Genomic DNA, 21,534 nt, shown 5'->3' on the forward strand with positions numbered 1-21,534 from the left:
GGATTTTTTTTTTTGAACGGTAAGTATATGTGTAATTACAAAATTGATATTCTTCCATTATATTCTTGACATTTTATAGAGCAAAATATGTATCTATAGATTGAGGAGAAAAAGGCTGCGGATGAATTTGGTGATGAAAGTAAGCTGCTGCCGTAGTTTGAGGACGGATGGAGAATGAACGTAACCTGTGTACGGCCTGTGTGGCGACTCTGGGCGAGCCTTGTCAACTCTGATGATGTCATTGTGATGTCATCGGGGTTATCTCGGCAAGGGCTCTGTGAGGAAACATTTGAAACAAAACCTTAAGCTTCAAACTGGATGTCGGGGAGTCTAATGAGAAGATGGAGCTGCATTATGGGAAATGTAGGATCCAGTATTTATTTATTTTCTTTGGACACTGTCCTCGCTTCATACTACCTCCAGTTTGTCCATTTGTCAGTATACGTGTCTCTTGCGAGTCCTCTCTGGCTTTGTCCCAAGGGCAGCCTGATACTGAATTGCTGTAGAACCCCTTTCTCACACTGTACTTCTACAAAGTGCCGCGCTGCATCCCTTCACTTTCCTACCTTGCTGACTCAAGACTTCCTAATTGGCCAGTTGGGTATTTTCAATATTTCTTAGCTCGGCCCTCTTTTCTAGTGTCCGACATGGATTCCCCTCTGCGTGCTACCTCCTCTCACCACTCCCCCCCCCCCAACCCCCCACCCCGTGAGCAGTGTGCTGGATTGAGTTCAGCCCCTTCTGGCTTGGAGGCTCGGGTTTATCTGGGACCGAAGAGAAAGCCATTCGGAAGCTGCGCGACGTGAGGTGAAGGAAAGGCTCCGTTGCGGACGCTGGGGGGGACAGAGAGAGTACCGGGAACCAGGGATTTGACCTTTTCCGCATAAAGTCGGGGTTTGTGAGGGCGAGCGGGGAGCGATGGCTGTGTTCTCTCCTCTTTGGGTGCTCTTACTGTGCCAGCTTTTGACATCATCCTCAGCCCAGGTAAGTTACCCGGAGCTCCATCCCCGCTTTCCTTCAGCTGCCCCGCATCAAGTGCCTCGTGGTGACCGTGTTTTCTCGTTTGATGCCTAATCTTAACTCAATGCAGTGCACGTGACCCTCCCATCAATTAAAGTTGTATTTATTTATTTTTTAGCTCTTGTATTAATGATAGTGATGATGCTGATGATGACAGCCCTCCCCACCCCCACCCCCCCCTACCCCCCCTACCCCCTTCTTTCCAGCAGCTTTAGGCCTGCTCTTGTTTAACCTAACACCTGATGCTCGTCTCTTAGTGTACAAGGCGCATTTGTTCCTGCTCTCTCTTTATTTCAGTGTGATTGGTGTTTTTCCTCCCTTTCCTCAGGAGGCCTATTCGAGCTCCACTCCGTGGGTGTAATTGCGTGCAGGTGGCTCTTATCTGTCGCACTAGTCGCTGAAGTCGGGGTTCTGTTTTCCCTGAACCTGCGGAATGCGCGGATTGGAGATCAGTGCGCACAATGCCACCTCTGTTCATTCAGCGTCCCCGACTGAGCTAAAACTCCGCGGCGTGTTTGGAAAGTTCTCGGGGAAAAATGTTTGTTTTATTAATCGAACAATAAACCGCAGATTTGTTTGTGTTTTTGTTTGGCAGTTAGTCAAGCCTTCGTGGTGTTAATAAGAGATTTAAAGCGGGGTGTTTTTTTTTTTTTAGACGTGGGTACTTGCGTCCTTCTTTTCATAGTGTTGCAGTTTTAGATCATTTACGTCTCGCTGCATCTACAGAATTGGGCTCAAATATTGAATTTCGTTCATGATTTTTTTATTTATTTATTATTATTATGTCTCACAAGCTTGATGCCAAAACATACCAAACCACAGCCTACACATTTTCTTTGCATCAAAGCTTCAGTGGTTAATGTTTCACATGGAGGAATGCTTGATTTTTAATTCATTTTCTGTTGCAGAGGCCGGGCCCCAGAGGAACTACTGGGCCACCAGGATCCCCAGGGCAACCAGGACGGGATGGCACTGATGTGAGTAGACCGGACTCCAATGGTGTCGGCACTTTAAACTAATGTTCCAATCATCAGAGTTAAAAGTAGATAAATTAGCTCATAATTTTATCTTTGTTGGTCATAAATTCATTTATTTTTCTCCTTTTGAAAAAAATAAGGTGAACTTAAAGATCAAGAACACCAAAAACTAGAGTATATATATATATATATATACATATATATATTTTTTTTTTTATCTGTGACACAGACTGTTGAGTGATAGTTGATGTTGTGTTTGAAATGTGGATCCCCACTCATTTACCTTTGGTAGACAGTGTTTTACTTGTGCATAAGTGTGGCTGAATGTCTGTAAATGTTAGTTTATCAGATTGACTCCTCCCACAGCCCCTCCCACAGGAATTAAATGATTATTTATAGACCTCAGGTAGGCAGGGTTTAGGTGCGTGTCTTCTAAATGGAGTTCTGTGAAGTAAAAAGTGTTTGAAAAACTACAGTTTAAGTTATGGTACAAAGTTAAATGATGTGATGGGACTCTATTTACACATGTTATAAGAGGAAATTAGATTAAAGGGAAGCTAAGTAAAAAAAAAAGAAAAACTTTGTTAAGTCTTTCATTTCTAATCTTTTTTTTCTTTTTTTTTTTTTTTCTAACTTTCTGTTACATAGACAAACGTCAGAAAAGCATTTCAGTCGTAGATATTTTTGTGACTCCAGTAAAGTTTGGACACACACAGGGCCCATTCATACATTCCCCAACCCTGTGAGACCCTCTAGAGTTTCACCTCGCACCTCCCCTCCCTCCCCCCCACCCCCCCGCCCCCGTCCAAACCAAACTGAGGCTTTTCATCGTGTGACCGGGCTGCGTCGGATCCAGTGTTTGTTCTTCCCCAGCCACTTGCAGAAGCTGAACACTGCGGACTTGTGATGCAGCCCACAGATTTACTGCTTCGGCCACTCGCTGCACAAAGTTACTGATGAATCCGAACGAGGATCCGCTGCTGCCGTTTCAATAAAACGCTGCAGTCGCTGGGAATGTTTGGGCCCGCGTGGCCACGCGTTAATAATAAAAACTTCATTCGTACGACCTTCTGTCGGCTAAAGATGTACAACAGATGAGCTTTTAACACGAATGGAAGTTTGTAATAATTATTTTTGATGTCGTAAACAGGGCAAACCTGGACCTGCTGGACTGCCGGGGAAAGCAGTAAGTATTTCCAACAAGTCGAACAAAGTCACTTTTTTTCAGGGGTCGTATGAAAAGTAGGAAGCTGGTCAAACTTTTGGGTTCACTTGGTAAAAAACAAATATATATATATAAATAACTCTCCTCAGTGTCATTACAGTTTTCTTAGCACTGTGCATTTGACTTAAAAAAAAACAAAAAACAGCCTCCCTGTAACATGCCAACATAATAGAAACCGTGTTAATCTGGTGCCACTTGTTCAATCACGTGCTCCAATTTAAATGAATACAACTATGATGCAAAGACAGAACTGTTGTCCTCTGCAGATGGAAAAGCAGAATCTCTATGAACCATAGTGCAAAGAGGAGCTGCTTTTTTTTTCATGTAAATAATGATCTATGTAAATTGGGAAGAAAAGCTGATATTAAAATGTGAATTTAGCATGATGAAAAAAATAAGACCCTTTCTGCTCTTCAGCAAAAGTCAGACTACAGACCTCCTCTATTCCTTCCATGAAGTCCCTACTGTAACCTAACATCACTAATATTTATTACAGGGCTGTACAGCACACAATACTCTATTTTCTTAATTCAAACATTTCCAAAAAGCCTTTAACAAAGTGGAACAGCGTTTTTTTGGGGGGTTTTTTGTATTTTTTGTTTTTGTTTTGATGATGTTGAGATGGAATTTAATTTTTTTTTAAAGTAGAAATCAGTTTCTCAGTTGGGTAGGTAACTACTTCATAAATCTGTGATTCAGGGTCCCAAAGGGAAAGCTGGCTTAGCAGGAGGACCAGGACAACCGGGCCTGCCGGGACTTCCGGGTGTGGATGTAAGTGTCCGATAAACACACACACACACTCTTAAAGTAACATCAACACACCACCTCTGTGTTTACCTGCGATGGGACGTCAGGCTTTAGAGCTCAAACGGTGTCATTGATTAAACTGAAAATGCAGAGTCACGGACCAGGTTCCAAATGACATCAGAGCGCACGACGTAATGAATAAACACCTGCTGCGTTTCCTCGTCAGGGTTTGACGGGTCCCGATGGTCCAGCCGGCAAAGACGGACCCACGGGGGAGGCGGTAAGTGTGTCCCGGGTCTCCTGAGCTTCCTGGAATACGTTCAGAGATGAGTTTCATGACCTCCTACCTCCTTCACGCCGTCCCTCATTAATCGGCTATAAATCCACCACCAGCAAGACGCGGGAACCCGTCTGTACGTAAACTACACGTCGATCGGGTTGCGTTGTGCGAAGATCTTCGTGAGGCTCTGACGGGCACCGGGTCTGTGTTTTCTCTTGTCAGTCTGAATTTGTCAAGCTGGCTCAGCCTCCTGGTGGGAATATTTTTAATGAGGGATCAGAATCGGATTTATTTCTGCTGCTTCCCTAATCCGGCCCGGAATGCGCTGCGGTTTCCCACCAACCTGACACTGTGAGAGATGACGACCTGTTGCCCCGACGCTGAAGGAAAACCTGTATTATCCCGAGAGGGGCACAAGAGGAGGCAGGATTACAACACGCGCGACATCTAAGCTGCTGCTGCTGCTGCTGCACCACCGCGCGATTAAACGGGACGACATTTTTTTATTTCCCACAATGAATAAAAGATATGATTTAGGGACCTCGGCTGTAAAGCTGCAAAGTGACTGTCAAGATAGATAACAGCCCCTCCCTCCCTCCCTCTCCCCGCCCACCCTCCCAGCAATTCAACTAATTAGCCAACCTAATGAGGAAGCTTGCGTCAACTCATGTCTCTAATTACTCTGATAACTACACTGTTATGGCTGCCTCATAGTGCTGAGGAGTCATACGAGGACAATCGGGGTAAAACAAAGCCTAAGATGATTTACAGCTCACTGGGCAAGGCGACTTTTATTTATACAGCAACATTCAGACTCAAGGCAACTCAAAGTGCCTCACGGAGGCACACAAACGCGTGAAAAACAAACACAAGAAGAAGTCGCAACTAAATGAATGAAAAACAAACCGGATATGAAGTGTTAAAGTAAACGGAAGCGTTATATGCAGCCACTGAGGAATGCAGTGAAGAAGGGTAACGTCGCCGTGTTAGGCCTCTTTCTTCTTCCGGAGTCTTTTGCCAACTCGTCATCTCGACAACACAAATACAGCTGGGAGGGTGCAAACAAAGGCGAAGAGGAGGAGGAGGAGGAGGAGGAGGAGGAGGAGGAGAATTGAAAGCAAAGCAGAGGGGGCACCACAGGAAAGCACAGTTTGATCATTTACTCTACTTTAAGTCAGTGGATGACGCAGCGAGATTTATGAATGTATTTATTTTGAATTTATTTTCCCTTCCCGGGGAACGTTGCAAAGTTTCTTAAATCTTAGTACTGATAAACGGTGTTCGTCCAATCAGATGACTTTACTTTGACAAACTAATCCGTTTTTCCAAACACACATTCTCCTCTCAGTGTTAGTAACCGTACAAACTGTTAAGAACATTTCAGTACATCACTTTCCTTTCCAACATGCGTTTCCTACTTTTTCCTCTTCTTAATACAGATTTGGTTGCATTTTCACCTCGACCGTTATTTAACGGCCTCAAGCTTTTCTGTCCTTCTTGATTCTGTCCGAGAGGCTGATTGTGATTTTCTTTGCTGTCTACAGGGTGAGTCTGGACCTTCTGGGCCAGCCGGACCTCCTGTAAGTGACCCCCCCCCCCCCCCCCCCCACGTACCCCATGTTGTGACGCTCACCGCGTCGGCCTGAACAATTCTTCCTCGTTCTTGCGCCGACGCGGTTTATTTAATTATTTAATGCTAACGGAATCCAGTTCTGCAATTCTGCCCCTGTTAAGTCGGCGCTTACAATCAGACGCTACGTGAACGTTAAGGCCGAAGGACGCTCGTCGTCCCTGGCGTGAGAGAAACGCCACCTCGTGACGGCAGCCTGTGACAGACTTTGAAAGCGCGTCGGAGGCGGTGTTAGATTTGGTGTTGTGAGTGTGTTCGGTGTTTGTGACTTAATTTGCCTTCCCGTGTCTTCCGTAGGGCAGAGGGAGACCGGGAGCTGCAGTGAGTACACACACCGCCGTCTCTCCATATCCGACCGAAAGGATGTGACCGTTTGATGTATTCATTTCATTTTGACACCGCTGAAAGTGTCCACTCGCTGTCCCAGTCCGGACACAGTGCTCCGATGTCTTTGCACACACCGGGTGTCTTTTTGTTTTCAGGGACTACCTGGAACCAACGGGTTGCCGGGCGGAGTCGGACCTCAGGGTGCAGCGGTGAGTATCCATCTCATCTCCCCGGTTAAGACTTCCTGTCGTCGACGTCCGATCCAGAATGAGATAGAACAAATGTATTTACAAGCGTGTTTGTACAAGCTTTAATGGACCGTCCATTAAAGCGGGCAGCGACCGTAATCTCCTGCTGGTATCAACCAGCACGACGCTGCCCTAAATTCCTGTTTGCTGTAGCAGGGGGATAAGAATAACCGCCGGACGGGAAGGACACGGCCTGCCGGGTCACTCTTGTGTTCTGTGTAAAAGCTCGCTCTGTTCCGCAGAATAACGTGAGGTCTGAAACGGACTGAGCAGATTTCACCGAGTCGGAACGAATCTTAAATTCAGGTCAGAATCAGGAGTGCCTGAACTAGTGATGTCACAAAATCCTGCCTTGGTTTGTAAACCATAAATTCAGATTTCCCTCTTCGACAAGATGAACCGTGAACCGGCCTTTCGGTGTCCAGCACGCGTCCACGTGACGTGACGAATAGAAAATCATGTTGTTTTAGTAGCAGGAGACTTTTAAGTGTTACTCTTTCCTGAAAGACCGCAACGGATCGTCATGACGGTGCAGAAGAAATCACTTTGTTTTACAGTGAGACGCTGAAGCTGCTCTTCTGTCTGATTCTCAGGGTGCCGAAGGTCTTCCAGGACTTCCCGGACCTCCTGGGCCCGATGGACCCCCGGTAAGTGCGCTTGTCCTTATTTGTTTCATAACTGGCACTATGGCGTCGTCTATTTTCCCGCCGCCGCCCAGCGGACCTCCTGTTTAATATCGGTGAATTCACTCAAACACGCCACCTGCTGGGTTAAAAAAAAAAAAAGAGAAAAAAAAAAAAGAGAACGTACTGCAGTCCTGTTAAAATGTCTCTTTCTCTCAGGGTCTTCCCGGCACTCTTCATGATCTCAACGGTGATCTTCTGGTAAGACTTCCTGTCACGTAACCTGTGAAATCCGTGTAATGACAGTAAACTGATGTGTCCTCATCGTACAGTGACTTCAGAGTCCTCAGTGTTTTGTCCCTGTCCCCTGCAGTGTCCCGCTATCTGCCCCCCTGGTCCCTCTGGTCCTCCTGGGATGCCAGGATTCAAGGTAGATAAGAGTCTCTGTCGTGGTCTTTTTTTTTTGTTTTTTGTTTTTAACTTTTATATTTCTCATCGGTCGTGCTGACTTCTGTGTTTTTGCTCATGTAGGGTCACACCGGGCACAAAGGAGACAAAGGAGAGTTTGGAAAAAATGGAGAGAAGGTGAGTTGAACATGCGACGTGAAGATTTTGGGCTTTTACTAATCGCAAAAATACTGATTTTTAGAGTTTCAGTTCTGCTGCTCATCTCCCTGCGATGTGGCGTTTCGACGGTGCACTAAATGTCCCTTTGTGTCTCTCTAGGGAGACGCCGGTCCACCGGGCCCACCGGGTATTCTCGGCACCGTGGGTCTGCAGGTGAGACACACAGAGGGGGAAAAAAAAGTCAAGGAAATAACATAACGGACATTTATTTATTTTTTACAAATAATTATTCAATATTCTGAGCGGTGACGTCTCAAAGTGTCCTCTTCAATGCTCCAACGCTTCGTTTCAGGGCCCGCGCGGTCTCAGAGGTTTGCAAGGTCCGATGGGAGGCGTAGGCGACAGGGTAAGTGGCTCCCTTTTTCACGCCGACGTTTAGACGCGCGTCCGGCGACGCTTCCTCCGACCTCATCCTCCGTTTCGTCTCCAGGGCCATCCGGGTTTCCGAGGCAAGCCGGGCGTCGCCGGCGTCATCGGGAAGACAGTGAGTCTCTCCTCGTTTGCACCGCATTCATCACCAAAAGCAGCGCGTGTGTGTGCGCGCGTGTGTGTGTGTGTGTGTGTGTGCGTGCGTGTGTGTGTGTGTGCGTGCGTGCGTGTGTGTGTGTGTGCGTGTGTGTGTGTCGGTGGCTCGCAGCTAGAACAGATGGCTGGTCCCATCAATGAATAGCTGCGTGTGTTTCATCTGATGTCTCCAGGGCGACGCCGGAGAAAAAGGACCGCAGGGATTCAGAGGACCCAAAGGAGAAATTGTGAGTAAAAAAAAAAAAAAAAGACTTGTAAGTTGTGACGGTCGGTGTATTTAAGAAGTATAACCGAAACCCTCGCGCGCGTCCTTCAACAGGGTAAGATCGGTCCTAAAGGAGCCCCCGGGGGAGCGGGACCCGAAGGAGAGCCCGTGAGTGCATATCGGCGAAATTGGCGCATTTCCGATGTCCGTCGGCTCTCGGAGCCGTGAGGGACGGGAGGGAGGGGGGAGGTCATATTTTCACATTTTGACGTGTTTCCGCAGGGGATCCCCGGCCGAGATGGCAAAGACGGGACACAGGGACTGGACGGCGAGAAGGTAAACTGCGCCGCCGCCGGAGGAGCTTTTGTCTCCCCTCTTCTGCCGGAGAGTTCAGAAACGTTGTCGACCCGCGTCGACGTCATTTCGCTCCTCTGTTGCTGCTTGAAGGCGGATGAATGGAATAAAAAGGCATCACGACCTCCTCAAAAGTGACTTGAATTGATCCATTTTGAGAAAAAAAAACAATCTACCAGAGCCATATGATTGAATTATTCGATCTCCGTTTTAATTAGCATTGTGCAAAATGAGCTGGTGGGAATATGTGTTGCTCTCTCTCTCTCTCTTTCTCTCTCTCTCTCTCTCTGGCCAACATGGGAGCATCACTTCACTCAGCAGATGTAACGAACTCTGAAACGCAGAGATTCGTCCGATCACGTTTACCAACAGCTTGAATGTCCTCCAGGTTTAAGTTGGTCGCGTGCGGCGGGCTCGAGTAAAGCTTGACATCTCGGTCTCTGTGTTGTGCGTCTGTTGTTAGGGCGACGCCGGACGCCACGGAGTAGTCGGGGAGAAAGGACCAAACGGGCTTCCTGTAAGTATTGAGGAAAAAAAGGACTTTGGATGTTTCCTGTCCTAATGATCACGCCGGTCATTCCTCATTATCGTAATTTGTACATTCACGGGCGGGGGGGGGGGCAGTTTGCTTGTAATTTTCTGCATATTTTATTTTCCCGCTCAGCCCCACTCACCGATTTTAGTGTTTCAAAAATAGCGTGAGAATGACATATTTCCTGTTCCAGGGTCTGCAAGGAAAAGCTGGCGGAAAGGGATCTAAAGGAGAAGCCGTGAGTATTGCGACAAAAAAAAAAAAAGAGATCCCGACTTCAACCTTAAATCGAGATTCGTACCGCCGAACTCGCGTGTCCTTCTTTCTTTAACGCCAGGGTGACGTGGGGTTGGCTGGGGAGACGGGACCCTCGGGAGAGCCGGGTATTCCTGTAGGTATCTGACGGGATTTCTTTTTGGTTGGGTTACGGCCTCTCCGACGCGTCACTTCACCCGACAACGTCCGCTCTCTAACCCTAACCCTGACTTTGTCTACGACGTCTTGCAGGGCGAGATCGGCGTGCCGGGAGAGAGGGGGGCGGCAGGTCCCAGAGGACTGGCGGTGAGTTGATGCTCGCACGGGACCCCGCCGTCACGTCGCGAGCAATGCGAAAGCGCAGCTGTCGAACGCTTCAGACGCGTCTGTTAAAGGACATTTAGGAAGAATCTTTGCCCCCATTTCAAGTGGAGTTGCGAGACTTCGTGCCGCTCAGATGGCCCGTCTGTTGGGTTTAACCGATTTTGCAGAATCGACGCTGGCTTTGACGTACACGGCTCTGATGACCAGTGTGCACATAATGACTAAAAAAAAGAAGAAAGAAATGAAATTCATTTAAAGCAGCGATATTAAAAACGCAAAAAAAAAAAAAAAAAAAATGCAGAGCAGGACTGCGACATGAAACTGGAATAGCAGGATAATCAACCACCCCGGCCTTCGAACCGAACAATATTCTACAAAAGAGTCTTCCTTCAGACCCCGAGGCTCTCGGAGGCGGAGCTGGTTAGTAACGGAGGCGGATACCTTGCAGGGATGTGAGCAGGAATTCACGAGGGAGGAATTCATAAACAGAGAGATCTTTTGTTTTTCACATCAGACCCCGCGGCAAGGGGAAAAAAAACAAAAAAGATAAAACAGCAAAGGGATTAAAACACTGCTGTCAGACGCCGCGCTGCACGACCAATCACACCTCAGACAGCCGCCACGGCAGTCCGATGTTTAGATCCTCCTCTTTGAATCAAGGTTGTCCAAACATCGTTAATGTGCGTTTTCCCGTTTCATGTCCGCCGCGTAACGCCGTCTCTCTCTCTCTCTCTCTCTCTCTCCCCCCCCGGCAGGGAGGCATCGGAGCGGCGGGAAACCCTGGACCTCTGGGAGTGAAGGGCTTCCAGGTCAGTTGGGCGACGTCACCGATCCTCACGGGTGTCTTATTGTTATTATTTTTAGTCAACTCGCCGGCTCTGTGTGCGTCATGTGCTGCAGGGAGTCAAGGGAGCTTTGGGGGATCCGGGTCTTCCGGGGCCGACCGGAGTCCGTGGAGAATTTGGCGAAAGGGTGAGTTTTTTTCCCCCCTGCGAGATGTTATGGGCTTATCGTGATACGATTGAGGGACGCGGCTAATCGTTATTGTTACTACATATTCGTTGTTATTGTGATGAATAAGTCGATATCGGTCAATAAAATGTCCCCGGAGTCCACCGCCGCGTCCTAAGATGTCTTAGTTTTGTCCGACCGACAGTCCAAATCCCAAAGGGTGGGTTTTACTTAATATGAAGAAAAATGAGAAAATAAGAAATTGGGACGATTTAAAACAATAATTCATGACAAAATAGCAGCCAATTAACTTTTTGTCATTTGCACAACAACAAAAGAAAAGTAAAAAAAAAGAACTCCGTTATAATTCAAACATTGTCCAGTGCTGCTGCACACCAGCTCATCTCCATGCAGAGGTATGTTCACTGCATCCAGCCGCATCCAGCTGCATCCAGCCGTATCCAGCTGTGCTCATGGGAGTGCAGCGTGTGTCATTAAGCAGGTCGTCCGTCCTCGGTCTTATTGGTATAAAATCAAACTGCTGCCAGCAGAGACACAAAGCGGCGTCCTGTTCAGAGTGTGAGGACAGAGAACAAAGCCGGTCTTTATACCAGTCCTGGTTCCCCTCAACCAGCGCGCCTCACTTCCCTTCACCCCCCCCCCCTCCCTCCCCCACCTCCCCCCTTCCTTCGCCCACCGCCGGACTTCAACAAATCTGTGCAGGGCTCTCGTTTATCTTCTTTTTTCTTTTTTTTTTTTCAACCCCTACAGGGCCCAGTTGGAGCTTCTGGAGCCAAAGGAGACGTGGTGAGTGAAAGTCCTCGCGGGTCGAGGTTAGGTATGACGTCCCGTGAAAGCCCTCGCCCGACTGTTGGAAGGCGAGAAGAGGGAAATTGTCATTTCGCATGCGCTCCCGACGGGCCGGCCTCGTTTCTCAGTGACGGTGCTGAAAATGTTTTGTGTTTCAGTCACGCGTTTTGAGAGATTTCGTCAAATAATTCAGACGTTCCGTTTTCCTTTTAGGGCGTGGCGGGAAGTGACGGTTTACCAGGAGAGAACGGAGAACCTGTGAGTATTTCCTTAACTTCATTTGTCCAAATCCAAACACCTGTTTCAGGAACCCCAAACACTCCTGATTTTGTTTTCAGTAATTAGTTGTACAGCTGCTTTATGACGCATTTACACCCGTTTGAAACCTGTTACTTTAGTCTCTGTGTTCATTTAAAAAAAAAAACCAACATCTAACTTGTCTTTAGAGGACTTCATTGTTGAGTAAAAGTTGACTCGGCGCTTCGTGTCTTTTGTGTTGCAGGATGTTAAAAACCTTTGGTGAGGCGGCTCGGAGTTTTTAGGCTTGGGGATGTTAAAAAGCCTTTAACCACTTTAACCTGCCTTTTTATTTAAAAGTGTTGCTTATTTCATTATTTAATTATCTTCGAACATGTTTTTGGTCTTTTAGCTTTTTATGACATTATCGTTTTTTTTTGTTTTTTTTCATCCAGGATATTTTTTTTTGCTTTTTTTTACTTTTGCCTTTAACCCGTGTGGAAGGTGCTCAAACGATACAAGTTTTGTGGATGGATTGAGTCACGTTTGGAAATCTAAAAGTCCGTTTTTCACATTTCCCCAATTTATTTCCAGGGTCCTTTCGGGCCGGTTGGACAGAAAGGAGAGGTGAGTCCCTTCATCCGTTCTGATGTCCTCACTTTCGAAGTGTCTTCCGCGCTCCTGCGTGGAACCCCTCCCGCAAACCGGTTCTCTAAATCCGGTCGACGCCCGCGTGTTTCGCGCCGAGCGTAGATCAGATGTTGTGCGTGGGTGTTATTGGCGGCACGGGTTTTGTTCCAAGCTCCCTCTGCGTGTCTGCTCCCTCGCTGAACATTTAGAAAGTGGCGCCTCGCTCTTGAGCGCTTTCCCGCTCGTCAAGAGTCGCTGCACATGATTCAGCCTCGCATTCCAGGTTTAATAGGATTAATTAGAGACAGGTATTGCTGCTTTCGCTTTATTGGCCCGTTTGCCGCCGTTGCCACGAGGGAAAGACGAGGCGCGTTAAGCTGCGGCACAATTTATGTAATTAGAGATACAGCCCTGATGAGCTTCACTCTCTTAGTCTCATTTACTGTTTGCTGTGCCGGTTGGAGTAATTATCAAGCAACGAGATGCCGTATGAATCCACCCCCGCGTTGTCTCAACAGACCCAGTTTGCTCCTCGGCTGGTGCTTAGTCAACAAACAAATCTCACGGTTGTTTTTAAAGCTCCAGTTTGGAAAAAGTTGATTTGTTTTTTTGTTTTTTTTGTGTGAAACGTAATGAGTTATTTAAACTGATAATTCTTGTTGATTGTAGTCAGGGAAGAGGGGTGAACTGGGGCCGAAGGGCGTGACGGGTCCGCAAGGAGAGCTCGGGGCAAGAGGGCTTCCAGGAAAACAAGGAGTAATGGGCTTCCAGGGGGAACAGGGTCACCCTGGAATCCCAGGAAAGACGGGAGTACCCGTAAGTCTGTTTTTTTTTTTTAAATCCTTACACAACTGTGAAAGTGTCTGATTAAAGTTGTCATATAAACTGCCTGAATGAGTTTACGCTTGTCCTCTTGTGTTTCAGGGTAAACTGGCAAGTGAGCAGAACATCAGAGAGCTGTGCGGCTCCATGATCGATGGTGAGAGATCTTGATTTCATCTTCACCGACGAGTCACTCCGATGTGGAATAAAAAAATGTTTTTTAAAAAACAAAGCCGAGAACCGAGCTGCTGTTTTCTGTCTTGCAGATCAGATTGCGCGGCTGGCCGCTAACCTGCGAAGACCCCTGGCACCCGGCATGGTGGGCCGACCCGGCCCCGCCGGGGCTTCGGGGAACCCAGGAGTCGCCGGTTCTGTTGGGCATCCGGGGAACAGCGGACCACCGGGGTACAGGGGCCTGCCAGGAGGACTCGGAGATCCGGGTCCCAGAGGTGAGAACCGTGAAGGCAGACTTCTGATCTGTTGATGGGAGCGCAGAAATCAAATTAATAAGTGCCTCTTTAGATGTACGGAGGGGGGGGGGGGGGGCATGATCTAAATATTAACATCAGCGCTGGAGGACGTACTCAGATCCTTCACTTTTAAGTTAAAAGTACAACGGCGTGAAATACTCCATAAACATCTTGGATTTATAATCCAAAAATAAAGTGATCGGCGTAATTGTTTCAAAGGAGCAAAAATTCAAATACTCATTCTTTATGTGAAGAAAATGGACCCCGCAGGTGATATCCTCTTTATTTCACATTATTAGATTGTTAAAGACTCATCAGTGCATAGGCAGCATATAACCTAGTTTTACATATTTGATATACGGTCACATAGTTGAGTTCTTCCAAAGAGCCACAAGATGAACAGGGTAAGAAAAACTGTCCTGCTGCATCAAAGTTATCTGCAATATTGTTATCTTCTCTTTGCTTTTTCACAAAATGCTGAATAATTTGATCTCTTGGAGCTTCAAACATTTATCTAAATGAAACAATCTGGTAAAGTTCTGAAGGGAAATCAGTTTTTGATCAGTTTTTGGATTAAACATAAGCCAATGAGGTTGGGATCACTGGTTTGAAACGCAACAATCCGTTGTATTTTGTAAGGTTATGTTTTTTAGTTGTTTTTTTTTAATTTTTTTAAATGTAACCTTAATCTGAAAAGTAACTTCTAAATATATTTATCGGCTAAATGAAGGGATTAAAAGAAATTATATTATCCTTTTGGAAGATGGAAGAGTTAAGTAGCCTGCAATAGAAGTACCCAAGTAGAAATTCAAATTGTATTTAAGCACCAAACTTAAATGCAAATCAATGTTTGTATTTACACAACAGGTGATGTTGGCCAGTCCGGTGATAAGGGATCCCTCGGCAAAGCTGTCGTCGGGCCCACCGGAGACCAGGGATACCAAGGTATGTGGCCTCATACGGTGCACCTTAATCTGAGCCCGAGTTGTTCCCCAACAATCCAAAGGTCACTGTACATAAACGCTTCAGACATCGAAGACATGAATGTGTCCCATGTGACATTCATGTTTGTGATTTAACAGTAAAAAATGCAAGGTGTGCACGATGATTATCCTTTTCTGATACTCTTTGTGAAATTTGGGCAAGTGTTGAATCTATTCAACTTCTGACAACAATACTTTTGCCACAGGACTTCCGGGTGTACCTGGAGTCGTCAAAGATGGCCGCGACGGGGCTCCAGGAGATCCAGGCGAGCCCGGAGAGCCAGGCAGGGGAGGTAGGACCGGGCACCAGGGACCTCCTGGAATCTGTGACACATCAGCCTGCCACGGAGCGTCACCCGCCGGGAAATCCTCCAAACCCAAGAACTATTAAACACGACTTCCTGCAACCCGATGCCATCCGCTCCCGAGGAGGGAGGGCGACGAGTGAGGGAGGAGGGCGTGAAAGAGGAGAGTGATCACAAAAAAAACCTGCTCTTTATTTTAAATACATGTATCACAAGATGGGAAGAGTAACAGCAGAAGGTGTGATATTTTGAGATGAATAGAGGAACATCCCAGGAGTGACGTGAACACCAGAGCAAACTGAGACCAAACAAAACAAAAAAAACAAACAAAAAATAAATAAATAAATAATACAAAGAGCCAGAAATTACGTGGACAGAGGCACGGAAAGGTGCAAGAGAACAGCTGCATTGATCCGAGTACCATCACATAACAAGACTTGACTTACAAACAACTGGAAAACGAATGATGAGTCCTTTTGTGTATAAAAACTTTGTACATGTTGTTTCCATGCCCCAGTTACGTTGGTTAACATCCTTCTGGCAGATAACACGGTGGCAGCGGCTGTCTCTGAAGTGAATGTGCATTTACCACGGCCGTTATGTAAATCACAGGTGTTACCTCAGCATACAAGCTTACAGTGTAAAATATGGAAACAGGTGCCGGAGGCAAAACGCCTCCGCCGAGGAGCTTTGTATGTATTTGGAAAAGGAATAAAATAACAAACACCCAGGTGCTCACAAATTGTGTAGATTAATGCAAAAAAAAAAAAAGTCTTTCTTTTTTTTTTTTTCTTTCCCCAACTTGTTTTCTGTTTTTGTTTTTGAAGTTACATGTGAAATTGATTCTCCAGATTTGAGAGTCAAAAACGAGATAAAACTTGTGGATGCACAAAATCAGACTTTGTAAAATACAAAAAGTTTAAGAATCTTAGGCGAAAGGTTGTTTTAAAAAAAACAAAAAAATTCTTTTTTTTTTTTGTTTTTCTTCCCAATCTGGAATGACCACATCCACTATGTACTACCGGTGCTGTAACTATTAAATATACATGACTTTAAATACTATTTATTATTTGTGGGTGACTGTTGTATGTACAGTAAGATGCTACAGCGACATGTTGTAAGAAAGAACAAATAAAGCCACTTTTCAGTAAAACATCACTCTTCTCTACATATCAAGTGAACCGTCTGGATTTCCGAGTAAGACGCTCTAAACACTATGAAATCAAGTCAACTCATTCCTTCACCAAGTAGCAACACTTACTTGTGCACCAAAACGCTTAAATATAAGACTACAGAATAGATGTTGGCAGGCAGTGAGCTGAAGAACGTTCTCTGTGTGAATTAAGTTGAACCACAAACAATTTAATAACTTTGAATAAAAGCGCAACGATGCGGATATTATTACTGAAATCGGTCTCATCTGTTTTTCAAAGAGAAACGGCGCCACCCGTGTGTGAAAAGTGGTACATCCCAGAATCCCAATCCTACTGTGATACATACAGAGTGGTCTCGAGTTGCGGCTGAAGAAAACCTCCTTCTGTGACCCCAAAAACCTTTAACTTCCCAAATCATTGCAATGCAGCCAAGAGGACGTATTAAAACACATCGACGTGACCCAGACCTCCCCGGAGGTTTAAGATTTCATTAAAACATCGTCATACGCGCGGCTGATGTTGCGGGACCAAACCACGGGGAAGTCACTGTTCCGCTTTGCTCAGCGTCTCGTTCATCTCCTGCTGGATCGCGTCCTCACCTGGAGGACAGCTGGATTTAAGGAGTCCTTTCTCAAGAATGAAGAACTTCTGAAACTCCTGCAAAGGAAAGAACGGGAAGTCAATGTGGTTAAGGACAGACTGTACCCGTGCTAAGGCTGCCACCGTCATAAAACTTTTAATTAACGATGAACAGTCACATAAAGTCACACAAAGTCTGTTTATTTTATACTACTGTTAAAGTAGAAGCATAATGACGGCTTCGTAACACCTTATAAAAAAAGACTCGCCAATTATTGGCACTGAACATTATAATACATGCGTATATGAAATTGCAATGCTGTTTACCTTTTGGGCTTTGCAAACGAAAACGTAAACAAACAGAAATAAACTGAAGAAGGGGACGCAACGAGATGATGTCGTCAGAGGAGCATCAGTCAAACATTAAACAGGGAAACAACATGGAAACATAAATGGAAATATAAGATTTCGGTTAGTTTCATGTGCGTTTATACAGACGAGTGGAAATGAAATGATTCTAACGATGATGCAAAGTGACTGTTCAGCTCAATAATTTTGACAGGCCTCACCTTACAAAGAGGTTATATCGGAATACATCATTTTGAGTTAAAAGTTTATATACATATATATTCTGAAGGTTGGTGGTTCGATCCCCAGCTCCTCCTGTCCACACGCCTAAGTGTCCTTGAGCAAGACGCTGAACCCTGAATTGCTCCCGATGGTTTACCGTCGGTATGTTGTAAGTCGCTTTGGATAAAAGCGTCAGCTAAATGAAATGTAATATGTTTAATATAATATACATATACACACACACACAGTTGAATTACTTGTTACATTTTCAACAGAATATCTAGTAATCTGTAATCTTTTACATTTCAAAAGTAACATTTCCAACACGGGTGGTGGAAAACAGTTGTTGTGACCGGTCCAGAAAGGAGTGCATAAAGCTTTAGCCTAATGTGAATTAAAAGATATTCACTCCAGTCCATCCACTGGCCATGAAGACCATCGAGTGTGCACTTACTACTTTGACAGGGAGGATTACTTGCCTCCAATAACGAGAAGAAATCCTCCACCGAAGCCTTCATTCCCCCAAAACAAATACCGGACCGGATTTGAAACGTTTCATACCCAGTAGTCACTTCGACCCGAAATGGGTTGAAAAATGCAGGTTTTATTTGACTTTATTCCTTATTCCAGGTGGCGCTTTGTGCACTGTCAGTACGGTTTGATTTGAATTGCAGATAGATAATCCATCACATTAAACGATAAAGTTCATTTCAGTTTGCGGTCAAATCTGATTTGAACTCTCTAGATAAGTCACATAAAGTCAGCTGCTGCACTAATTAGACAGGCAGAGAAGAAAATGTAATTAAACTCTTATCTTCCGGCTCCAAGTTTCTCGTCCCAAATAATTCAGTTGCAGCCAAACTTACCTCTTTGAAGAGATCTCCGTATGTTTTACTGAGGTATCTCAGGAAGGTCGTGGTCCACTGCAGGGTGGTGACTTTGTCTGTATCCGAGTCACAGAACGGCACCATCGTGTTCAGCTCATCACAGCACAACCGGATCCGCTTCCTGTTCGATAGTACAGGCAGTAAATATGTTTTTTTTTTTTTTTTTTTTTTTAATCAGGGCACCTCAAATGATTCTCTTCGATCCTGAAGTGTCGTGTCCAATTACTTATAGAAGAAATAATGTCTGTTCATTTTTAACTGAAATACACGTCACAATATCTGCATGTCAAGCAACAACATACTGGGTTGAAGCAGCACCAACTTTGGGAACCCCTGGACTGAACTAGTGAGTGTAGTGCTGCAATTAATTACAATCAGTAACAGTGTTTCCCAAAATCCAAATTACAGCCTAAAATGTCTTTTTTTTTTGCCCGACCAACAGTCCACAACTAAAAGATTTATTATCAAAAGGTTTATTATCATCGAGGACTAACAGAACCTGAAAATATTCACATTTAAGCAGCTGGAATCTAAGCATTTTCTTAAATAAAAAATGACTAAAAACAATTGGAAGATATTTTTTTTTTTTTGTCAATCAACTGATCGATTTGTCGATGAATCGTTGCACCTGTAATTTAGTGTTTGTTCTGCCGTGTGCCAAGAGATTAAATATTGGACGCGGTTCCTGTGATGGATGACGGACATTTAAAACCGTTTAAACCAACAACATGCTCGACTGCAGGGATCATGTGTAAGGCTGCGGTGACGCAAAATTCAGAAAATGAAAATGAGTAATGAGTCCCACGAGGTCACGTCACGCTGTGGACGGTGCAGAGACGCCAGCAGGCGTTCGTGACGGCTGCTCACCTGCGTTCCCTCTCCTTGCTGTTGTGTCTCTCCTTGCGCTGGCTGATCGACAAACAAGGTCGTGCTTTTTTCTTGCCGTTGTTTTGTGATTTTCCCGCCGAGTCTGCCGTTTGCTTGGCTTTGGCAGCCTTGGTGGTCAGAGAGCAGTGGACGCTGCAGTGACTCCTGGAGGCAGCAGGTGTCGCCACATCCTCTGTTCAAAAAAAAAAAAAAAAAAAAAACAGGTGTTCGTGAGACCAAGTAAGATTTCCACGTGTATTTGCAGCGTGCGGTACAGAAGACAACAGCAAAACATTTACAACTTTTGAAGCAATCTTAGATATAGCGTCTCAAATATTACTTTCAATCATCACCAACTGCTGCTCCTCTGCTGGATTGCCGCTGCTGGTATAGTGAACTTTTGAAGCGACCCTCTCTGGGTGAAGATTAAATAGAAAAGTCTTGGGGATGATTACACCTTGATGCTTGTTAGGTTCAACCATGTGGGCAAGAACCTGAGATTACAACAGGAAAAACAAGGATTTAACAGCGAGTGCTGCCTGTGACTAATGCTGTGATAAAAATCCATGTTAAGTTTTTTTTTTTTGTTACCATACCTGCCCACACATGTTGGTGACAGGGTCAAATACACCTCCTACATACGAGCTAGGAACCTCGAAACCATTTGCTCTGTCGGGTTCCTTCCACTTCTGCTTTTGAGGTTGTATGACTGCCTCTTGAGCCTCGGTCGACTGCTGAAGTATCGTCAAAAAACTGAAACAAGACAGCGGAGATTTTGCACATAGAAATAAAAGCGTTATATTTTACTATGAGGGGGAAAAAAATAGTCAAATATGAATCCTACTTGCTGAAAACTGCAGATTGAAAATCCGGCTGAGTTGTGATGTCAGCCGACATGGTGTTAAATCTTTTCTCCAAGCAAACTCTCGCAGCCGATCTGGATCGCTTCTGCGAATGTGATCGAACGCCGCCGGCGGGTGGATCGATCGCACTTTCTTCACCTCTGATTCTGGCCAGCACAAAACCCGGGACCTCCCCGTAAGACACTGGTGTCTTTTCTCCTGGCATCACCAGACAGTGGTCATCACTGGAAGTTGACAGGTCAATAGCTTGAGTGGATGTGAAGGGAGAAATCCCTGTGGACCCGGTGGTGTCTTTAAGCATCACCGTAGCGGGGTGAGATCTGGCATCGGGGCCGTCCGGAGGCCCAGCCTGCGTTTCCATGTGCGCTTGGAAAAAGTGCTGAAGATGTGAATATTCAACCTCCGTCATCTCCATCAGACCAAACTCGGTGCCCAGCATCTGGCCCTGGTCGTGGGTCGAACACCCGCTTTGGCTCAAAATCAGTCCGCCAGACTCGACGGCTTGTTCTCTGGACGAAGCGGATACGTTAACGGTTTTATAAGTGGAGGAAAAGGACGACATCTTTCACTGCAGAGATGGGAGCAAGATCGGGAAAAATATTATTTATCTCATAGGTGGAGGGAGTACTCGGCAATATCACGATGAAATAATACTCAATTACAAGAAGAAGTCCTGTCGTTATAATTAAGTAAAAGCACAAGAGTCCTGTCGGGGACGTGATTTAAATATCACAAATAAAAGTCCTCAATATGCAAAATGGCCCATTTTAGAGTGTTATATCTATTGTACATAAATAATTGGAGTATGTACATTTTAATGTCGTCGTGGTAGAGCTAATTTACACACATGGTGCTGTCAAAGAGTCTAATCTACGTATATTAATGCATAAAAGCATCTGGTCACATATTTTAGGTATAAAATGTTGATCTGAAAAGTAACTAAGAACTAACGCCACCATCTAAATGTGGTGGTGTGGAAGTATACAGTGGCATTAAATGGAAAATATTCAAGAGTAGTACAAGTACGTCTAAGTTGTACTTAAACGCAGTACTTGAGTAAATGTACGTCGTTACTTTCCACCACCGGCTGTAATCACGTCAACTGTGCTGTTAGCCTTTTTACACTTTAGTCTGCGAAAGTTGCATACATAATTATTCAAGTTGGCCTAAACGACCAAAACAATCTTCTAATTTTTAAACATTTAAATTCCAAAAAAGCGAGCTAGCGAGCCAAAGCCAGTTAATGAGGAATTTAGCTAAGCTAACGTCGGCTAATTAGCATTCGTATCTCGATAAAAAAAAAAAAACAACTTAAAAAAAAACTCGCCATTTTAAAACGGGTGACGTCAATAAAAACGCCTTAACATTTTTTTTTTTTTTTTTTTTTTTTTTTTTTTTTTTTAAATTTAAATGGACAATTACGAAGCCGAATCCCTCTCGTAATAACGCAGTAGCGGTTGTTAATTATCGATATTTGCGTTGTCTTTTCTTTTTTTTGGTTCTTAAA

The 21,534-nt window shown here is 45.1% G+C and overlaps 2 protein-coding genes across 3 annotated transcripts; one reads left to right on the plus strand and one right to left on the minus strand.

Annotated features, from left to right (window-relative positions):
- Positions 1-729: 729 nt before the first annotated feature.
- On the plus strand, positions 730-16,164 carry col9a3 (collagen, type IX, alpha 3). 2 transcript variants are annotated; one of them, XM_069141580.1, is made up of 32 exons: positions 730-984; positions 1,929-1,997; positions 3,148-3,183; positions 3,922-3,993; positions 4,196-4,249; positions 5,794-5,829; positions 6,177-6,200; positions 6,362-6,415; positions 7,048-7,101; positions 7,297-7,338; positions 7,451-7,507; positions 7,609-7,662; positions 7,804-7,857; positions 7,997-8,050; positions 8,135-8,188; positions 8,403-8,456; positions 8,549-8,602; positions 8,717-8,770; positions 9,252-9,305; positions 9,514-9,558; positions 9,658-9,711; positions 9,828-9,881; positions 10,655-10,708; positions 10,800-10,871; positions 11,622-11,657; positions 11,874-11,918; positions 12,492-12,524; positions 13,197-13,343; positions 13,452-13,506; positions 13,616-13,798; positions 14,687-14,764; positions 15,009-16,164. In XM_069141580.1, the coding sequence occupies exons 1-32, from the start codon at positions 919-921 to the stop codon at positions 15,191-15,193; spliced, it is 2,037 nt and encodes a 678-aa protein (XP_068997681.1). In that variant the 5' UTR covers positions 730-918; the 3' UTR covers positions 15,194-16,164. The 2 variants fall into 2 exon arrangements, with proteins under 2 accessions (XP_068997681.1, XP_068997682.1); XM_069141581.1 differs by lacking the exons at positions 730-984; positions 1,929-1,997; positions 3,148-3,183 and having other exon boundaries at positions 6,182-6,200.
- LOC138192904 (transcription factor-like 5 protein) lies at positions 15,279-20,589 on the minus strand. The gene is made up of 6 exons (XM_069140582.1): positions 20,009-20,589; positions 19,761-19,917; positions 19,505-19,658; positions 19,165-19,357; positions 18,277-18,418; positions 15,279-16,918 (listed from the first exon to the last, which is right to left on the minus strand). Exons 1-6 carry the CDS (start codon positions 20,587-20,589, stop codon positions 16,805-16,807), a joined length of 1,341 nt encoding a protein of 446 aa, XP_068996683.1. The 3' UTR covers positions 15,279-16,804.
- Positions 20,590-21,534: the final 945 nt, after the last annotated feature.

Source organism: Embiotoca jacksoni, unplaced genomic scaffold, assembly GCF_022577435.1.
Source record: "Embiotoca jacksoni isolate LCO1_2020_lvr unplaced genomic scaffold, fEmbJac1.0.p SCAF_9, whole genome shotgun sequence".
Taxonomy (NCBI): Eukaryota; Metazoa; Chordata; class Actinopteri; family Embiotocidae; genus Embiotoca; species Embiotoca jacksoni.